Source organism: Cheilinus undulatus, linkage group 12 (genome assembly GCF_018320785.1).
Source record: "Cheilinus undulatus linkage group 12, ASM1832078v1, whole genome shotgun sequence".
In the NCBI taxonomy this organism is placed as follows: Eukaryota; Metazoa; Chordata; class Actinopteri; order Labriformes; family Labridae; genus Cheilinus; species Cheilinus undulatus.
Window position 1 is genome coordinate 45,005,897 of NC_054876.1, and position 17,493 is coordinate 45,023,389.

A 17,493-nucleotide genomic window follows, 5' to 3' on the forward strand; every position below is an offset into this window, starting at 1 on the left:
CTGGGTGTCTTATGTCGTTTCCTCTTATCTAGGTTACTTGAGCAGTTTCTTTCTATTGATGAATCTTAGAGCTCAACAAATACTGAAGAAAATAAAACACAGTAGTAACTGCGGTTTAGGAAGTCTCCCTCCTAAAATAATGGCCTTAGTCATTTTTAAATATATATTTTTTTTGCCTCAGTCAGCTTCTCATGATGCTGACCACCTCCGGTAAAATCAGCAACATCCTCAGTTTAACAGATCATGTGATCCTACCCCTGTAATGTAATGGCCGAAGTCAAGAGTTTGACTTGGGGTGCACTAGGCCATCTGTACCATGTCTGAGCCTAAAGTCCAGTATGTTTGACCAGTGTGAGTGCATTCGTTCCGTGCTTGGGTACAGCACACTTCATGGCCCCGGCACGGAAGGACATGGTGGTCCTAGGCACGGACTACCAAAAAGACTCTCCAGACTCGTCTAGGAGGCCCCAAAAGAACCCAGACCATGAGATCTTCAACGGTATGGATGGAATGTTTTAAAAGCTTTAATGGCATTATCAAAGGCAGAGGATGGAATGTTGGTGAAGCTGGGGATGTTGGAGCATTTTTTCCAAATGTGCCATAGTTGGCAACTTTTGAAAAGAACTGTTGAGCGAGCTCCCGCCCACTTTTCAAAAGTTTCCAACATGAGGGAAAAATTTTTGGTATAAACAAGAGTGGTGAACCTTCCCAGGAGTGGCCCTTCATTTTTAAATCTTTAGGAATTCAGCCAACCACAGTGAGAGCCATTATCCACAAATGGAGAAAACTTGAAACAGTGGTGAAACCTGTTACAAAAGAACCCAGAACCTGCAGGCCTCACAGACTTGGTTAAGGTCAGAGTTCATGATTCAACAATGAGAAAGACACTGGGCAACAATGGCATCGTGGGAGAGTTCCAAGGCTAAAACCGCTGCTGAGCAAAAGGAACACAAAGACTCGTCTCACATTTGACTAAAAACATCCCGATGATCCCAAAGACTTCTGGGAAATGTTCTGTCACCTGACCTCACAAAAGTTGAACTTTTTGAAAGGTGTGGGTCCCGTTCAAGGAAAACTAACAGCATTTCATCAGAAGAACATCATGGCAATGGTCAAACATGATGGTAGTGTGATGGCCTGGGGCTGCTTCAGGGCCTGGACCACTTAACTGATAGAACCATGAATTCTGCTCTCTTCCAGAAAATCCCAAAGGAGAATGTCTGGTCACTTCTTGACCTCAAGCTCAAGAGTACTTGGGTTATGGAGTGGGACAATCCCAAACTCACCAGCTAGTTCACCTCTGAATGGCTTACTACAACTAAACAGGGGAGTAGCTAGGGATTTTGGGGCCCCAGAAGTAATTTACACAGGGCCCTCCTTAACTGGCAAGACAAGCAACGTGTGTTGAGTCTTTTTTTACAAATATCTCTGCATTTTAATGTATTTTTGAAACATAATTTCCCCATTTGTGAGCAATAATTTTACTATGGTTAAATTAAATTTACATGCATTATTTCACAGCGCTGGTCTTTAGCATTTGGACATTTTTAAGGGAGGAGCAGTATTGTATTTTGCTCTACTTGATACAGATTTCAGTCTGTTGATCGATTCATTTAGTCCAGTGTTGCTCAACCCTGCTCAACCAAAGAGCCAAATTGTTGAAAAATACATTTGCAAGAGCCACAATCCAAGTGGTGAAAAGTGGCAATTAAAATAAGTTAAAAGGTGGTAAAAATTGTCAGAAAATGGCAAACATTGGGAAAAAAGTGGCAAAAATGGGAAGAAAAAGTGACCATACTGGGCAAAAATCAGAAATAAGGTGGGAAAAATGTGACAAAAAGTGGCATTTCATTGCAAAAGGCAGCTTTAATAGGTGAGAAGTGGCAAAAAGGGACCGAAAATTGCAAAAATCAGGATAAAAGTGTAAAAAATTATTGAGAAGTGGTAAAAGAAGTGACAAAAATGTGGCAGAAAGTGGCAAACACTGGGAAAAAAAGGCAAAGATGGGCAGAAAGTGGAAAAATGGGTGGGAAGTGGCCAAAATATTGGTTAAAGGTGGCAAAAATGGTCCCAAAGTGGCAAAAATGAGTAAAAAGTGACATAAATGGGCAAAACTCAGAAACAAGGTGGTAAAAATGGGCAATAATTGGCATTTAATTGTAAAAGGAAGCTTAAACAGGCAAGAACTGGCAAACACTGGGAGAAAAATGGCAAACACTGGGAGAAAAATGGCAAAAATGGGCAGAAATTGGCAAAATGGGTGGGAAGTGACCAAGAGAATTAATTAAAGGTAGGAAAAATGGTCACAAAATGGCAAAATGTGGCAAAAAGGAGTGAAAATTGACTAAACTGGGAATCTGGCCCCTTCTGTGATTGAGTTTGAAACCCCTGATCTAAACACTTGGGCTAATTTTTAATTTCCTATCATTTGTTTGAATAGAAAGAAAAAATAGTGGGAACAATAACTTTTGATAGAAACAGGTTTAAGACAGAACACATATGAACAACAAAAATAATCAAAAAGGCCGATTCGACACACTAATATAAGACAAAAATGGCAAAAGAGACAAAAAATAAATAAGCACATACCTAAAAGAAGAATGGAAGTTTTATAGAACTACTGTTTGGAGTCAAAATAAGTGAAAGACAAAGAATTGTATTGATTCCTAATCAATCAAATCGATGTATTTTTAAGCATTCTTGATAAATTTAGTCGTGTGTTTTTTTTTTAAATACAACTTACAGCGAGGTTAATGTTTACAAATTTACTGTAACACCCACACGGCGCACAAAAACGAAACTAGTTTATGACGGTGAAGTGAGACAAAACGGCTCGAAGAGCAGAGGGGGGGTAGGTAACAGGAAAGACAATCGGCTGCTGTATTTGCGTGTCATCAGTGCGCTGACCAGTCCACCAATTAGGACACGTCTTTATTAACTAAACCGATCACTTTATCCAATCACAGTCGTTGTCTTAGATACGTCATCCAGCGCTTGCGCACATCCGGTGGTATATATTTTGCCACGAGTTAGCGGCGAATTTGGAGAGTGTCCATTTTGAGCAGCGAATCGCCGTCTCCACTTTTTCCCTCTAAAAGTGAGTACAGATTTTCTCTCTTCTATTCTCGGTTTAAATTAAGGTATTTGCGCGGAACTTAACACTGTTCTTTACACTTATCCAATAACATTAGCAGCATTCTAGTCCGTATCTTTTGAAGTGAGTAATTGTTCGCAGGAAATGAAGCTAGCTGCGTGTTAGCCGCAGTGATGCTAACACGTTAACGCGGTGATTTGAGCGGAGTGAATGGTCCATTCTTTTATATCAGGATAAACAACGCCATTGTCCTCCACGGCATCTACCGAGACTTGATTTATGGGGTTAGTCCTGGAATTTGACAGGTATTTCATTCAGTTTAAACGCGTTGTTTGGAAGCCGGGCCTGCTCTCCAGTTGAGGCGCTAACCAAGCAAAGCGCGGTCCGCTCAAACCCCCAACATCCACACCGATTCATCGGGTCTTTGTGCTGAACAACAAGGTCACATAAATACACACGGAGATATCAATCCATGATGTAGTCAATCTGGGTGAAGTGTTAGTTCAAGACGTTAGAAAATCCATACTTTTCTAAGGGTATAATTTTATATTAGGACATTCTGTTACCTAATCACCGCATGTTATGTTAGCTGTGGGCTAGCCTCCGGTATTGTTTAGCTATCTAGGAATCAGATACCCCACTCTCATTATCATCAAAACTCAAAGGAACTTCATTTAAAAAGGTAAATACTAACTTATATAATGGATTTCTTTTCAAAAGAAATTTATACGGAGAGAAAAGAAACGTCAGTTGTGAATTTAACTAAAAATGTAGGCACATCTGTAGTTTATGGGTTTATAAGATTATTAGGGATAAATTTAACACTTGGTCTCCTGAAAAAGGCTTGCAGTTACAGTAAAAGTATGTTTTAGCTTGTAATTTTGATACGTTACTTTAATATTTCTATTGTTTTGGGTAAATAAACGTTGTGAGATATTAATACAATTCACACCAATGTGTTTTCTCTTTCAGAATGACATGGTTCATATTGATAAGAATGGTAATAAAAATACATAACTAAAGAAGCCCAAAGGATGAGCATAATTGCTTGCAAAGCCGTTCATAAGAGGGTTTAAAGGGGAGAGCAAAATCATGATTCATTGTAATATTAGCCTGTGATAGTCATATTTTAAATTAAACCCAAGCAATAAGCACCCTTACAAAACCAACACAACTTAGTTTTCATGCAGTGGTGTGAATATAGCCTTTTTTTTGCCCTTTTCTTGGTTAAGTTAACAATGTTGATCAGCACGCTAAACTAAATAACTTGGAAAGTAATGTTAAATTTTAAAGCAAGGCTATGACGTGCATAAATGTCAGGATGCCAGAAAATAAAAGTAAGAAAAACTGGGACGCCTTAAGTTGAAAATAGTAACATAATTGTAAAAATATGCAAAATAGAAAGTGCAAAAGTGGGGAAAATGAGTGAAAGGCAACTACAATAGCAAGGGACAAAATGGGATGCAAATGCCTAAACGAAGTGGCAAAAATGTGCACAAAGATGGGCTAAACGTGGTATAACAGTAGGGGTGGATATTGGTTTTTTTCTGATACCAGTGCCAAATTGATTCTTTGTATATTGTGCCTAAACAGTAGTATGGACATGAAGAAATATGTTTAGTCATTGGGAGATGAAAAGCTGTCTGGGTATAGTGACTTGTTCTCGAAAATGTCTGTCAAGATGCCAGTCGAACATGGGATAAGAAGAGGAAACCAGTGTAGCTTAAACATAAATAACAACACACCTCCATCGTTATTTAATTGCCTTTCATTTGAGGTGGTGGGGTATCCAAATGAATTATCTGTGTTGTAACTTGCTCCGGAAGGTATCAGATGTGTTGGTACCAGATTTGAAAACTCATCCCTATAAACGGTGGCAAAAATTGAGTTTTAAAGATGGGGGTAAAAGGTTAGAGTCGCACTTTTTAAGCTTCAAAATGAGTTAACTGAAAGCCAGAGAGCTAGCACTTATTTCATACATCCAAGACCACATGCATTGGTCATCAATCAAAACCAGGGAGGGCCCATTCTCTGGGATTGTCTTGGATCCAACCGTAACATGAGATTTGTTTCCTAAACCTTAAATTCTAAAGGCACTTTAATCGTATTTATCCCTGTAAATGTAGGCTGTGGCAGGGCAGATTCTTCCTAGTAGCATTAAATGTCTCAGGCGACTGATATCCTTAAAATTGGGTAGCAATAAGCATAGCAGCATGTAGAGCGGGACATCTCCAGTTAATTCATCCCCAGTTAAACTGTGATACAAAATGATGTGAGTTCAAACTCTTCTCTTAAACAAAATTTTTCAAGTGTTTTAAATTTATTTGCCATTTGTGATTAATGACTGAAGAAATTGTCTGCACAGTTTTGCACACTGACATCAGAAATGGAATAACTGCCCTGCAAACACCTTCAGAATTAAAGCCTAGACTGGCCTGTAATGGCACTAGTTTTGCCTTGAGCTTGAAAGTTTAATGCATGCATGTTCAGTTCTAACTGCTGGCGGTGATATCAGGACTTTAAATTTAGATTGGTCACGGTAACTATCAAACTCAAGTTTTTGGTTTGCATCCAACACAGAAGCCACTCATGTACCTAATCTACTTTATTACAAAACAACAAGGAAATACCCCATCCACCAGCTTCCCAAGAAACTCAAATGTCCTGTCCTTGATAAAAGCATCACATTTAAGCTCCGCTCTGGTAATATGCTAGGCTGCCTTTCTTTGCAGCTGAGTAATCCTTCTATGCTTGTCCCCTATCCCAGTCTCTTGTAAAACCCACCGTCAGAATGGCAGATGCTGAGACACTCCTCATGGAAACATCAGACCAGAACGGAAATGAGGGAGAAGAAGACCTGAATGGAGCTGAGCAGGAGGCGGAGCTGATGGCTGGAGACGAAAGCCAGGACGCCACAGACAACGGCACTGACGGAGGCAAGATCGACGCCAGCAAGGGAGAGGAGGATGCTGGGTAAGTCCACTTGGAGACCTGTCTCATTCCCAGAAACTAAAATAATTTAGCACTGTGGCTGAATGAACCAGGGTTACCGTGAAGGGATTACAGGAGGCTCAAGTATAACCAGAAGGTGTTCAAGTTGTCCCTGCTGAGCAACTTGTGCAGACCAGCAATTATGTCAAGTACAGAGGAATAAAGTGTTTGCAGCTGAATGGTATTGAACATGATGGGCTTTGTCTCCTATTTTGTGTTCAAGAAGAAATGACTATAAATTTGCTATAATGGGTTTTTGTTTGCAGAAAAATGTTCGTGGGTGGCCTCAGCTGGGACACAAGTAAAAAGGACCTGAAGGATTACTTCAGTAAATTCGGCGAGGTTTTGGACTGCACCATCAAGATAGACTCAAACACCGGCCGGTCGCGAGGCTTTGGCTTCGTCCTCTTCAAGGACTCTGCTAGCGTTGACAAGGTCCGTCACAGAATGTCTGTTTCAATCATAGCCATTATGATCCCATGGCTTTTTACTTTTTTTTAGCTCTTTTGCAATTGAAATGCAAAAGAGCAAAGACCCCCCCCCCTTAAAAAAGAGGATATCTGAACATTTAAAAGATTTATGTGAAGCCATAAAATATAACAAATTTGAGACCACAGCTGTGAATGTCAGACACAGTCTAGGCCAGTGATACTCAACATGTGGCTCTTTTGTGATGATTTGTGGCTTTTTTATGTCTCAATGTGACATATTATTCCCCCAGAAAACCTTAGAAAAGAGAAACTTTGACCTCAGAGATTATCCATTGCAAGTCAGTTTGTTTCAGATGGCTTTTATTTTTTGTCTGTATATTTCCATTGCCTTATTTGCCACTTTTAATCCATTTTCACTGCGTTGAGCCTGCTATTGACACTACTTTTGCCACTTTTTGCCCATTTTTATCCCATATTTGCCACTTTTTCACCAGTTTTTTGCCTCTTTTATCCTGCTTTTTGGTATTTGCATTTTTTATGTCACTGTCTGCTCATTAAAGCTGCCAAAATACCACTTTTACCCACTTTTTCCACTCTTTCCTACCTTTTTCCTGTTTTTTACCAATTTTGCCACCTGGAACTATTTTTTGGAAGCTTTTCACCAGTCTTTGCCACTTGCTGCCTTTTTTTTACCACTTCTCTCCATTTTTTTTTTTTTTTTACTTTTTACTGTGTTTTTGCCATTTTATGGCCATTTTTGCTCCTGTCTTTGCTACTTTATCATTTGTTGGCACCTTTAACTTATTTTTAATGCCACTTTAACCTATTTTTGCCACTTTTCACCACATAACATGTGGCTCTTGCAAAGGCATTTTTCAACCATTTGTCTCTTTGGTTGAGGTGGGTTGAGTAACACTGGTGTAGGCACATGAAGACACTGCCAGTTCAGGGTATAGTTTGTGTTTTGTTAAGTTTTTAAATAGTGTAACTTTCACTTTTCAGGCCCATTTTGTTGATGCTGCCTATGTCCTAATCTAACATGTCAGAATCCTTGTAATGTGAATGTACTATAAAAGTGTCAAGGACATTTTTTCAGAGTTCAGGCTTTACATTCAACACTTAAAGGTAAGGTATATTATGGCTGATGGTATTAAATGTAATTGGCACACAGTGTAAAGGTTAAAGAAATGAAAATGCTATAGCATTGCATTTCTCTTATTTCTCCCAAAGTAATCTTTTCACTGTCTACTTCTCGTTTTCAAGGAACTTTTCCAGGCTTGCATTGCGGTGCTCTAACCTTGATAAAACCTCTACTTACAGGTGCTGGCACAGAAGGAACACGGTCTTGACGGTCGTACGATCGACCCCAAGAGGGCGATGGCCATGAAGAAGGAGCCTGTGAAGAAGATCTTCGTTGGGGGTTTGAACCCAGAGGCAACCGAGGACTCCATCAGGGAATATTTTGGGGCTTTTGGAGAGGTCAGTTTGACTTTGTATAGTGCCACAAGAGGTTGAATGCCAAACATTTAAATTGAGGTTTGTTAATGTGGTGGTGGTTGTTGAGATGAATGGAATTGAAAGAACAGAAATAATGCAAAAATGCGTTTATTTCTAAACATGAGCATCCTCTACTTTTTATTCTCCTTGTAGATTGAGACGATCGAACTCCCTATCGACCCCAAGTCAAAGAAGAGGAGGGGTTTCATCTTCATCACGTTCAAAGAGGAAGCCAGCGTCAAAAAGTGTCTGGAAAAGAAGTTCCACAGCATCCAGGGTGGCAGGGTAACTAAAAACACACACCAAAGATTTAAAAGTCCAGGGGTTGTGATGATTCACAGTTTTGATACCAAACTAGTAGAAATCAAATTTATGCCATTCCCTGATTTTAACGCCATGGTAGCAAAAACGGACGACTCAGCATTGATTATGAATCATGCACAGAAGTTGACCTTACATTTCTCATTAAATGGATCCACAAATTATTTTTATCTTTTTTTAATTCGTAGAATAAAAAAAGTGCGGACCAAAGTGCTGTCTTTGAGCCTCACTTGTTTTTATTTACCTCGGCATGTGCATTGAATCTTGACTCTGGAGACATGTTTTACATTCTCTTTTGTTGAAAGAAACTTCAGCACTTGGATTTCTGCTGTCCACTAGGGTCCTTTACCGAGAGCACCACACTCACCTGTGTTATCGATGGCACAAAGGCTCTCTCAAACTCCTTAGGCCTATAGAAACTTAAATCACTGAGTTTTTCTTGCCCTTGCCGCTAAATGTATTATCTCGGTATAACAAAATTAAAAAGGGAACTCATTTCAATGCAGTCAGGTGTTAGAACCCCCTTTTCCCCTTAAAACAAGCCTGTGATGGCAGACTGGGCTCATGTCTTAGCAGAAACTCAGTGTTCTCTTTAAAAGTCTGTCCACTGCATTCATAGTTTGACCTTTCCTCTCTACCCTGATGAGGTCTGTTAAGCCAGTGGTTCTCAACCTTGGGGTAAGAGGGTGTCTCCAGATTCCCTCAAAAAAAAAAAAAAAAAAAAAAAAAATCCGAATTGCCACTTTTCCACTGTTGCCACTTTACACAAATTTTGCAACATTTTAATAAGTTAATATTTTTTTCCCTCCAATTTTAACACATTTTTGCCGTTGAACATTATTTTTGCCATCTTAAACCATTTCCACCACTTTTTTTTCTGCCTGTTTTTGCCACCTCTAAACCAATTCTTGCCACATAAGCCTAATGTTGCCTCTGTTGACCCATTATTGCCACTATTAACCCAATTTTTACCACTTTTTATGGCCAATTTTTCCCATTTTAACCACATTTCACTATCTGGTATGCCCATTTTTGTCAGTTTGACCAGTTTCTGCCAATATCTGCCTATTTTTTCTTTCTCAGTTAGCACTATTTTGCCAATTTATATCAATTGTCTTCCCATTTCACCAGATTTCTACCTGTTTTTGCCAATTTAAAGCCTTTTCAGGCACTTTTTAATAGCCTTTTACCACTATTTATGCCCATTTTTGCCACAGTTACCCATTTTTGCCTTTCTCCATTATCCCATTTTAACAAATTTTAAGCCTTTTTTTTTTTTAACAAATAGATTAAAATTTTTAAGAGGTCTGTATTCTGCACAAATGATGTAAAATGATTTGTTTCATTGATAAGACTGGTTATTTTTTTCAGGTTAAATATAAAGTATGGATATCACGGCTTAACTTTAAAATAGACCATGATTTTGTTGACCTCTATGGGCCCCCTGTTTGTTTCGGCCCCAGAAAGCTCTCCCCTTTATCCCCCCTTATGGACAGCCCTATCCCCACATGACTATTCTTGATTGTGCATGGCTGTGTTCAGCCACCTTCAGGTACAGTGGGGGTCCCCGGTCTCTGACACCTTTATTTTGGGGGTCACGGGCTGAACATGTTGAGAATCCCTGGATTACGCAACTACTGATTTGTTTCCAAATGTGAAAGTATTTGAGGAAAAATTACTATGATTTAATTGTAAAGAAGCTGACAGAAGAACTGTGCAAATCATTAATTTAGCTTAGCTTTGGCTGCCACACTAGGGATTTTACGCAGCTTAAGAGTTTACAGCTGCTTCTCTGACCTTGTTTAAGGCTAAGCCAGGATCTTTGCTTGAACAACTGTGCGTTTTAACTCCTGAAGATGAATTGCTGCAGCGCTTGGCTCTAGAACCTGAGATGAACAAATGCAGCAAAAAGCCTCTTAAAGTTGCACACTGGCTGTATGTTGCAGTTATTACAGCCATCAAACTGGGAGAAGACAGAACACATTTACCTGTTTTCTGTGATTTATTCCAACAGCAAGATTGGTAGTTTGGTAACCTGGTTGGAGAAAAAACATACTGACCAGGGATAAATGGGACATGGAGTCTTCTCTTCTTCCTCACAGGAGCCCTGAAACAGCAAAAGCTCCCCAGGACCTGTCTGTTAGAAATGGTCTGTCCATTCATGGCAAAAATTTTACCAGCGACTGAATCGATGCCAGTTTACCATCCTAAATAATCCAAAAAGCAGTTTTCTAATCCCTTAATTTCTTTTTATCAATCCAAGCCTATCTGGTGACTTTTTTTTTTTCATCTTTATGCAGCTAAGCTGTAATAGCAAGGCTTCGTACAAGTTTAATAGATAAAAAAGGTTAGAGATGTTAGCAAATTAAAGTCAAACTATTGTGAAAGTTCTTTATTTGTGAAAAATCTCAATTTTAAAGGCACTCGTGTAGAGTTTTAAGTGCCTTGTTTGCATCCTTTTTACAGTGTGAGCTGAAGATCGCCCAGCCAAAGGAGGTCTACCAGCAGCAGCAGTACGGTGGAGGACGTGGCGGTGGTTATGGAGGACGGGGAGGAAGGGGCCGTGGAGGTGAGGACGCTGCATCTGGAGCACATCTTTGAGTTGTTTTTTTTTTTTTTTTGCAGTGCACACTGGGTTCATTTATGAAAAGCATTGAGAAAAGACTAAAATCAGGTCTCTGCATTGATTTCATGCTGCAAAGTAAATGTAAAGGTTATTAGAGATCACATTTAAACGCACTGACTAAAGTGCTTTATGATAGAGGCAGGCATGGGGAAGAGAAAACACTGATAACGGACAGTCTGGTCTGTGGAAAGGAATTGAAATCAAAAGGGAGGTCTTCAGCAGGTACTTGGTACTGTCTAAGCTACTAGTATCTCATGAGGGTAAGAGAAAATGTCTTAAATCTTCACCCTTTCCGTCTCAGGTCAGAGCCAGGGCTGGAACCAGGGCTACGGAAACTACTGGAACCAGGGATACGGCAGCCAGGGATACGGCTATGGAGGATATGGGGGCTATGGCAACTACGACTATTCATCTGGTTATTATGGATATGGCCCCGGATATGACTACAGTGAGTACTCTTGCAGTGTTATGTTTTGAATCACAGGAGAAGATGGGCTTGATTATTTAGTAACTGTCAAACGGGAGGCTAACAGCTGTGCTTCAAATTCAGAGGTTGGGAAATAGATCTAAAATGTCTTTAAAGTAGTGCTTTACAGACCGTTAACTTTCATGAAACTGCTGTGGGAAATAACTTTTCAGCCCTACTTAGACTTTTTGCTACACAACTTACACATAATCTGGTAATATTGGACTTTGAGACTTTATTTTTATCCTTGGCCTGCACTTCATAGGTATTGTGGTGGTATGAAAATTCATGACTATAGCGTTTTACTACATGTGAATTTGCAACGAATGTGTAGAGGTTAACTGGTAGCTCAAAGTGCATTACAATGAAGAGATGCTTTGCCTGTTTGAATAAAAACTAGAAAATCACTCTTATAGCGCATACCTCCGCCATTAGCCCTATCTCCCAACAGTAAAGAATCCTTTAAGAAATTCCTGGATCCAGACAGTGATCTGGATCACTCCAAAATCTAATCAGTTCTTCCTCATGCCATTTCTGACATTTCTTGAAAATTTCATCAAACTTTTTGAGGTATGTTGCTAATAAACTAACAAACAAACCCTGCCGATCACATAACCTCCTTGGTGGAGGTAATAAATCTTGGTTATTGCGCTTTTGTTTATCTCAGAGTCTAAATTGTGATTTTTAGAATTTCAATTTGTTGTGCAGCCTTAATCTCGGCTTTGGTACGTCCTGTTTAAAAATTCACTCAATCTGGGAAATGCATGGTAATTTACCCCCTTGTTGTTTTTAAGCCCTTTCCCTTAATCCAAACCCTCTACTTACACAGTATCATCAAAATCAACATTTTCAATGTCATTTTTGATGGAAGGATTCAAATTCGGCGATTGTTTCTCTAATTTCTGTGCATAATTCACAGACTAGAGACCATCAAAGTTGGCTGGTATTTTTCTACAAACTGCCTCGTTTCCAACAAACAGAGGGAGCCAATATCCAAAAAATCTGAATAATTCTTCAGTTAATTGTGTTAGTGCTTTATTTTCTGCATGCTGATGGATTGACCTTTTTGAATGAAATCCTCTGCTTGTCTGACTAGTCTCCTCTTCCTCAGACCAGGGCAACGCCAGCTACGGTAAAACCCCACGGCGGGGGGGACATCAGAGCCAATACAAGCCATACTGATGATCACGTGGTAGTTCAAGGTATGCCATGACCATCACTGTTAACAGTAATGCTGCATTTTTCATTTGCCTGGGATATTGGAGTTTGAAGGAAATCAAAACCTGGTTCTAGCACAGCTTTCTCGAACGATCAGAGGGAGGCAGTGGGAGGATGTAGCTCAGTTTGGTAGTGCTGCACGATTGAACATTCCACAATCAGCATGTCCAGATGAAAATAGGATAGAAAATAGGAAAAAATGATATTTAATACTAAAAGTAGCAGGGCAAGAAGTGGCAAAAACGGTTAATAAGGGCAAAAATGGGATAAAAGTGGAAAAAATGGGGAAACGGTGGCAAAAAGAAGTTGCAAAATGGCCAAAAAAAAAAAAGGAAAAAAGGGGCGCCAAATGGAAAAGATAGCTTAAATGGGTGGAAAGGCGAAAATGGCAAAAAGTTCCCCTTTTCTAAGGTTTTCTAGGGGAACAATATTTAAAATGAAGACATAAAAGAGCCATGAATTATCACAAGAGAGCCAGATGTGGATCCAGAGCCAAATGTTGAGTTTCACTGGTGTGGAGTTTTTAGCGATGAGCACGTACAATGCTGACTTGTGGCAGCCTCTCAGCACAGATAGTGATGCAAGTTCAATAATATCACTGTACTGTCTCGAATAATCTCAATCACATCTTACCAAATCGTGCAGCCCTAGTAGATGGGAAGAGCTGTGTGTCATCCTCATAGCAGTGAAAGTCTCTTACATTTACGTACAATATGGCCAAGAGGAGTAGCGAGTCAACAGAAGGGGGCCAGGATGAGAAATTATGGTTATGGGCAACCCCCCAGTAGAAGCAATGATTACCCTAAAATAGCGGTTCTCAACTGTTGGGTCAGGACCCAAAAGTGGGTCATGGAGCAGTTTTAGAACATGCATCCATTCCTTTTATTTTACTGTTTCATTGTGATAATGGGGAAATGTTTTATCATTGTTTAGACTCTTAAGTTCATTTCTAAAGATCTCTGGAAAAATGGCTTAAATGTACACATTATTATGGGAAAGAGGGGTGTAAAACATGCCAGTTTTGTCCTGTCTTTTTCCAATCATAAATTCTGATCCAAGATCTTAAGTAGGGCTAGACTATTTTGGAAAATGATCTAACTGGGATTGTATTTTTTTTTTTTGCCCCAATATGCGATTTGATATGCGATTATTCCTTAACTTTCTTGTTCTAAACAAGGGCCGAACAATTCTTTAGAAATATTGCATTCTGGGGCGCAGTTGGCAGAGTTGGTTTAAGGTGGCCGTACATACGCGAACGGCCTGAGGCCTGTTTTGTCTCTTCCCTGCTCTCGCCCCTGTTTCCAACTTTATCCACTGTCCTATCAAATAAAGGCACAAAAGGCCCAAAAATAAATCTTAAAAAATTTGCGTTCTAAAAATTTTGACACGTATTGCCGATTGGAATTGAATTGCTGCTCGAAGGGGTTTTTGTCATTCTCATTTAATAAAAAAATTAACAGGATATTATTTTTTTTATTGACTATTCTAAAAAATGGAACTTGAATGAATGTGTCATGCATAACATCTCTGCTGAAACAAAGTTTAAAACTGGTATTTTAACACAAATTTCAGGTCAAATGTTGATTGCACCTTTTGCGATTTCAAAATTGCAGCATGCCACATTGAGATTTAATCTAATTTTCGCTTAATTTCCCGGCCCTAGTAAGTGCTACATTTTTACTAACTAAGCATGCATTGTTCAAATTTTGGAGTAATTTGGGTCGTGTTTTGTAGTCAGAGATGTTGGTGGGTCCTGAGGCTGAGAATCACTGCCCTAAAGGATGAATATTCAAAATCCTGAAGGCTATTGAGCCATAATTTGTGTAGGAACATCAGTTTTGGTTACCATTCAGCCTCTAGATTTTTTATGCCTTTAATATCAATTTAAATATTCAGAGCTTTTCTGACTTTACTCAGAACTGGGGAATCAGGCTGAAAATCAACAGTTATCCTGTTTGCTCTGCCCTACAAACCAGTATGGTGATTCTTTCCAGTTGAAGGAATTGTTGCATCACTGTGGGAAATGTTTCTGAAAACCTGACGAAGCTCTCTTCTCCTCCTCAGACCTCCAGTGATCCAGTAAGACGACGGCTGGGCGGACACACTGGGCATGACTCGACCTCTTTTATGACAGAAGACCATTTGTACAGAAACCATCTGAAATGTAACTTTCCCTTTTTTTTAATCCTATTCATTTTTAGGTTTTACGTTTCCCTTTGGTGTTCTTTATTTTTTTTCTTCCCTCCCACATTTCCATCAATGGAAGTGTAATTTTTACTGTACTTTTTGGTACCTGTTTTGATTCTAATGTATTGTAAGGCTTGTATTTTACATGTTTGCTGGCTTTACAGGTTGAAAATCTTGGCGCTGTAAAGGAGCTTTTTTGACACAATAAAAACAGTTTTCAGTACCTTTTTTTTCCTGAGTTTCTAGGTTCGTGGGGTTGATGACAAAATGCTGACCAGATTTAGTGACACATTATCTGTAATTATGAAAGGTATAAGTTGTCTTCATACTCAGTTGTGCTCACCATGCCCCCTAAAATAACTATAATTGGTATTTCCCCTGTTTCTGTGGAATCGAGTGATGATTTGAAGTAGTTTATAATCCTGAACACTGAAATGGTCTGTAAGTTTGTTTCTTTGACTTTAGCAGGGAGATAAACATCTAAGAGTGCAGGATGTAAGAGGGAAAATGCTGAAGATAAATATGGACTTCCTGTTAAATCACCTTTTTTTAAGTTTTTAAATTGTTTATCATCCATGCTCATTAGTTTGTGTTCTTTAAGTGCCGCTGGTTTTAGAAATAACTGCTCTGAAGTTAAATGTCTGCTTAGATTTTCTGGACTGGCTTCAGTTCACTGGAGTCTCCTCAGATAGTGTCTGGCAATTTATTAGTAATAAACATTCTGGTTTGTAATGAACTGTGTATTTCTAATGATTAATGTCATACAAGGCTAACGATAGCAGAGTCTCAGTCCTCAAGGTGAATAATTCAGAATAGAGGACTTTTATTTCCTCGTTTATACCTCGTCTGTTCGCTGTCCATTAGGGGGGAAATTGGGCAAGCTTTCTGGGGGCCAGAAAAATCATGGTCCATTGTAAAGTTAAGCTGCGGTATTTTATATTTTACCTGACTATTCTTATAAAAAAAAAGATTCATTTGTGCACTAAGTAGCCCTCTTAAAAATATAAATCCTTGTATTAACAGTAAAATACATTAAATGGCTAAAATGGGTTAATAATGGCAAAAAATGTGGGAAAGGTGGTTAAATCGGATTTTATAAGTAGCACAAATGGGTTTGATACCAAAAATTAGATAAAAGTGGCAAAACAACTAAGAAAGAAGGCAAATAGGTGCAAATTTTGTGAAATGGGATCAAATGGATATAAACTGTCAAAAAATGGGCATATCAGATTGTGAAATGTGGCTTAAAAAGTGGTAAAAGGGGTTAATAGTTGCAATGATGTACTAACAGATGACGATAGGCAGACAGTTGCAAGATTTGGTTTAGAAGTGGCAAAAACAGGCAGAAAAAAAGTGGTGGAAAGGGTTAAAAACTGACAAAAGTGGGTTTTAAGTTGCAAATGTGTTAAAATTGGTGGGAAAAGTGATAAAAATGTGTTAAAATTATGCTAAATTGGTGTATGTTCTTAGTTTTTTAAGGAATCGGGAGACCCCCTCTCAGTGTCTCGCAACCCCTAATGGGGTCGCATCCCAATGTTGAGAACCCCTGCATTAGAGTCCTAAGACATGGCAAGACAAAGCGGGTTTCTACCGATTTAAATGTGACACTTTGTAAGACCTGAACAGGGAATTTGACTCAATTTTTTTCATTGCAAATGGTTAGAAGCCAGGAAAATTTTTTAATCTACATTTTTTTAGCTGAATTTTGTAATTGGCATATTTAAAATAACTCATAGCAGTGATTTTCAAGCCACATGTGGCTCTTTTAAAGCTTTTTTTTTTTTAATCCTCCCGAAATCTTCTATAAATGTGAACAGTGAAGACTGATAGCAGTAAGTTCTATCAATAAATGTACTTCCACACAAAGAAGACAGACTTAAACTGCCAAATTCAAATGAAGACTTGTATGTTATTACCGTCGGATGCACACTGGACAGAGGAACGAGTGTGAAAGCGCAGAGGAAGTCCACTGATGGTGCGTCTCTTCAGTAAGTTCATTCATAGAGGTGTGCTGTCTTGTGTTCTAATTGAAGCTTTTAATGCCCTTGTTCTAACACATTTCTTCAGTCACTTCCTGCCCATGCTCCCATACTCAGAAACAGCTTTATCGGCCAAGTATGTGTGCACATACGAGGAATTTGACTCCAGTAACTTTTGCTCTCTTATACAAAAACCACAGAACTTAAATAAGTGTGAAACAAAGATATATACATCTGTACAACATATATTAGGCTTTAAGAAGCAAAGGAAAAACTGTAAAGTAAAAAGTAAAAGCACATACAGTTGAAACCAGAGGTTTACATACACTATATAAAAAGGCACATAAACTTTTTTTTTCTCACCGTCTAACATTAAATCAGATTAAACTTTTCCTGTTTTTGGTCAATTAGAATTACCAACATTTTTTCTATTTGCTAAATGCCAGAATAATGAGAAAAGGATTTTTTTGGACAATTTTTATTACTTTCTTCAAAGTCAGAAGTTTACATGCACTAAGATTACTATGCCTTTAAACAATTTGGGAAAGCCCAGATGATGATGTCATGTCTTTGGAAGCCTCTGATAGGTTTATTGACAACATTTGAGTTAATTAGAGGCACACCTGAAACACACTGCTTCTTTGTGTAACATCATGAGAAAATCAGAAGAAATCAGCCAAGAT

At 38.8% G+C, this 17,493-nt stretch overlaps 1 protein-coding gene across 1 annotated transcript; it reads left to right on the forward strand.

Moving 5' to 3' along the window:
* The first annotated feature begins 2,988 nt into the window (after nucleotides 1-2,988).
* LOC121519077 (heterogeneous nuclear ribonucleoprotein A/B-like) lies at nucleotides 2,989-15,563 on the forward strand. The gene is made up of 9 exons (XM_041801864.1): nucleotides 2,989-3,097; nucleotides 5,862-6,067; nucleotides 6,352-6,520; nucleotides 7,837-7,995; nucleotides 8,167-8,298; nucleotides 10,801-10,903; nucleotides 11,262-11,408; nucleotides 12,538-12,628; nucleotides 14,709-15,563. Exons 2-8 carry the CDS (start codon nucleotides 5,886-5,888, stop codon nucleotides 12,606-12,608), a joined length of 963 nt encoding a protein of 320 aa, XP_041657798.1. The 5' UTR covers nucleotides 2,989-3,097; nucleotides 5,862-5,885; the 3' UTR covers nucleotides 12,609-12,628; nucleotides 14,709-15,563.
* The last annotated feature ends 1,930 nt before the right edge of the window (nucleotides 15,564-17,493 follow it).

Excerpts from the sequence above, each read along its gene's own strand:
- LOC121519077 (XM_041801864.1), top strand. The coding sequence starts at position 5,886 with ATGGCAGATGCTGAGACACTCCTCATGGAAACATCAGACCAGAACGGA. Across the intron at positions 8,299-10,800 it reads ACAGCATCCAGGGTGGCAGG|TGTGAGCTGAAGATCGCCCA; the intron begins GTAACTAAAAAC and ends TCCTTTTTACAG. Across the intron at positions 11,409-12,537 it reads TGGCCCCGGATATGACTACA|ACCAGGGCAACGCCAGCTAC; the intron begins GTGAGTACTCTT and ends CCTCTTCCTCAG.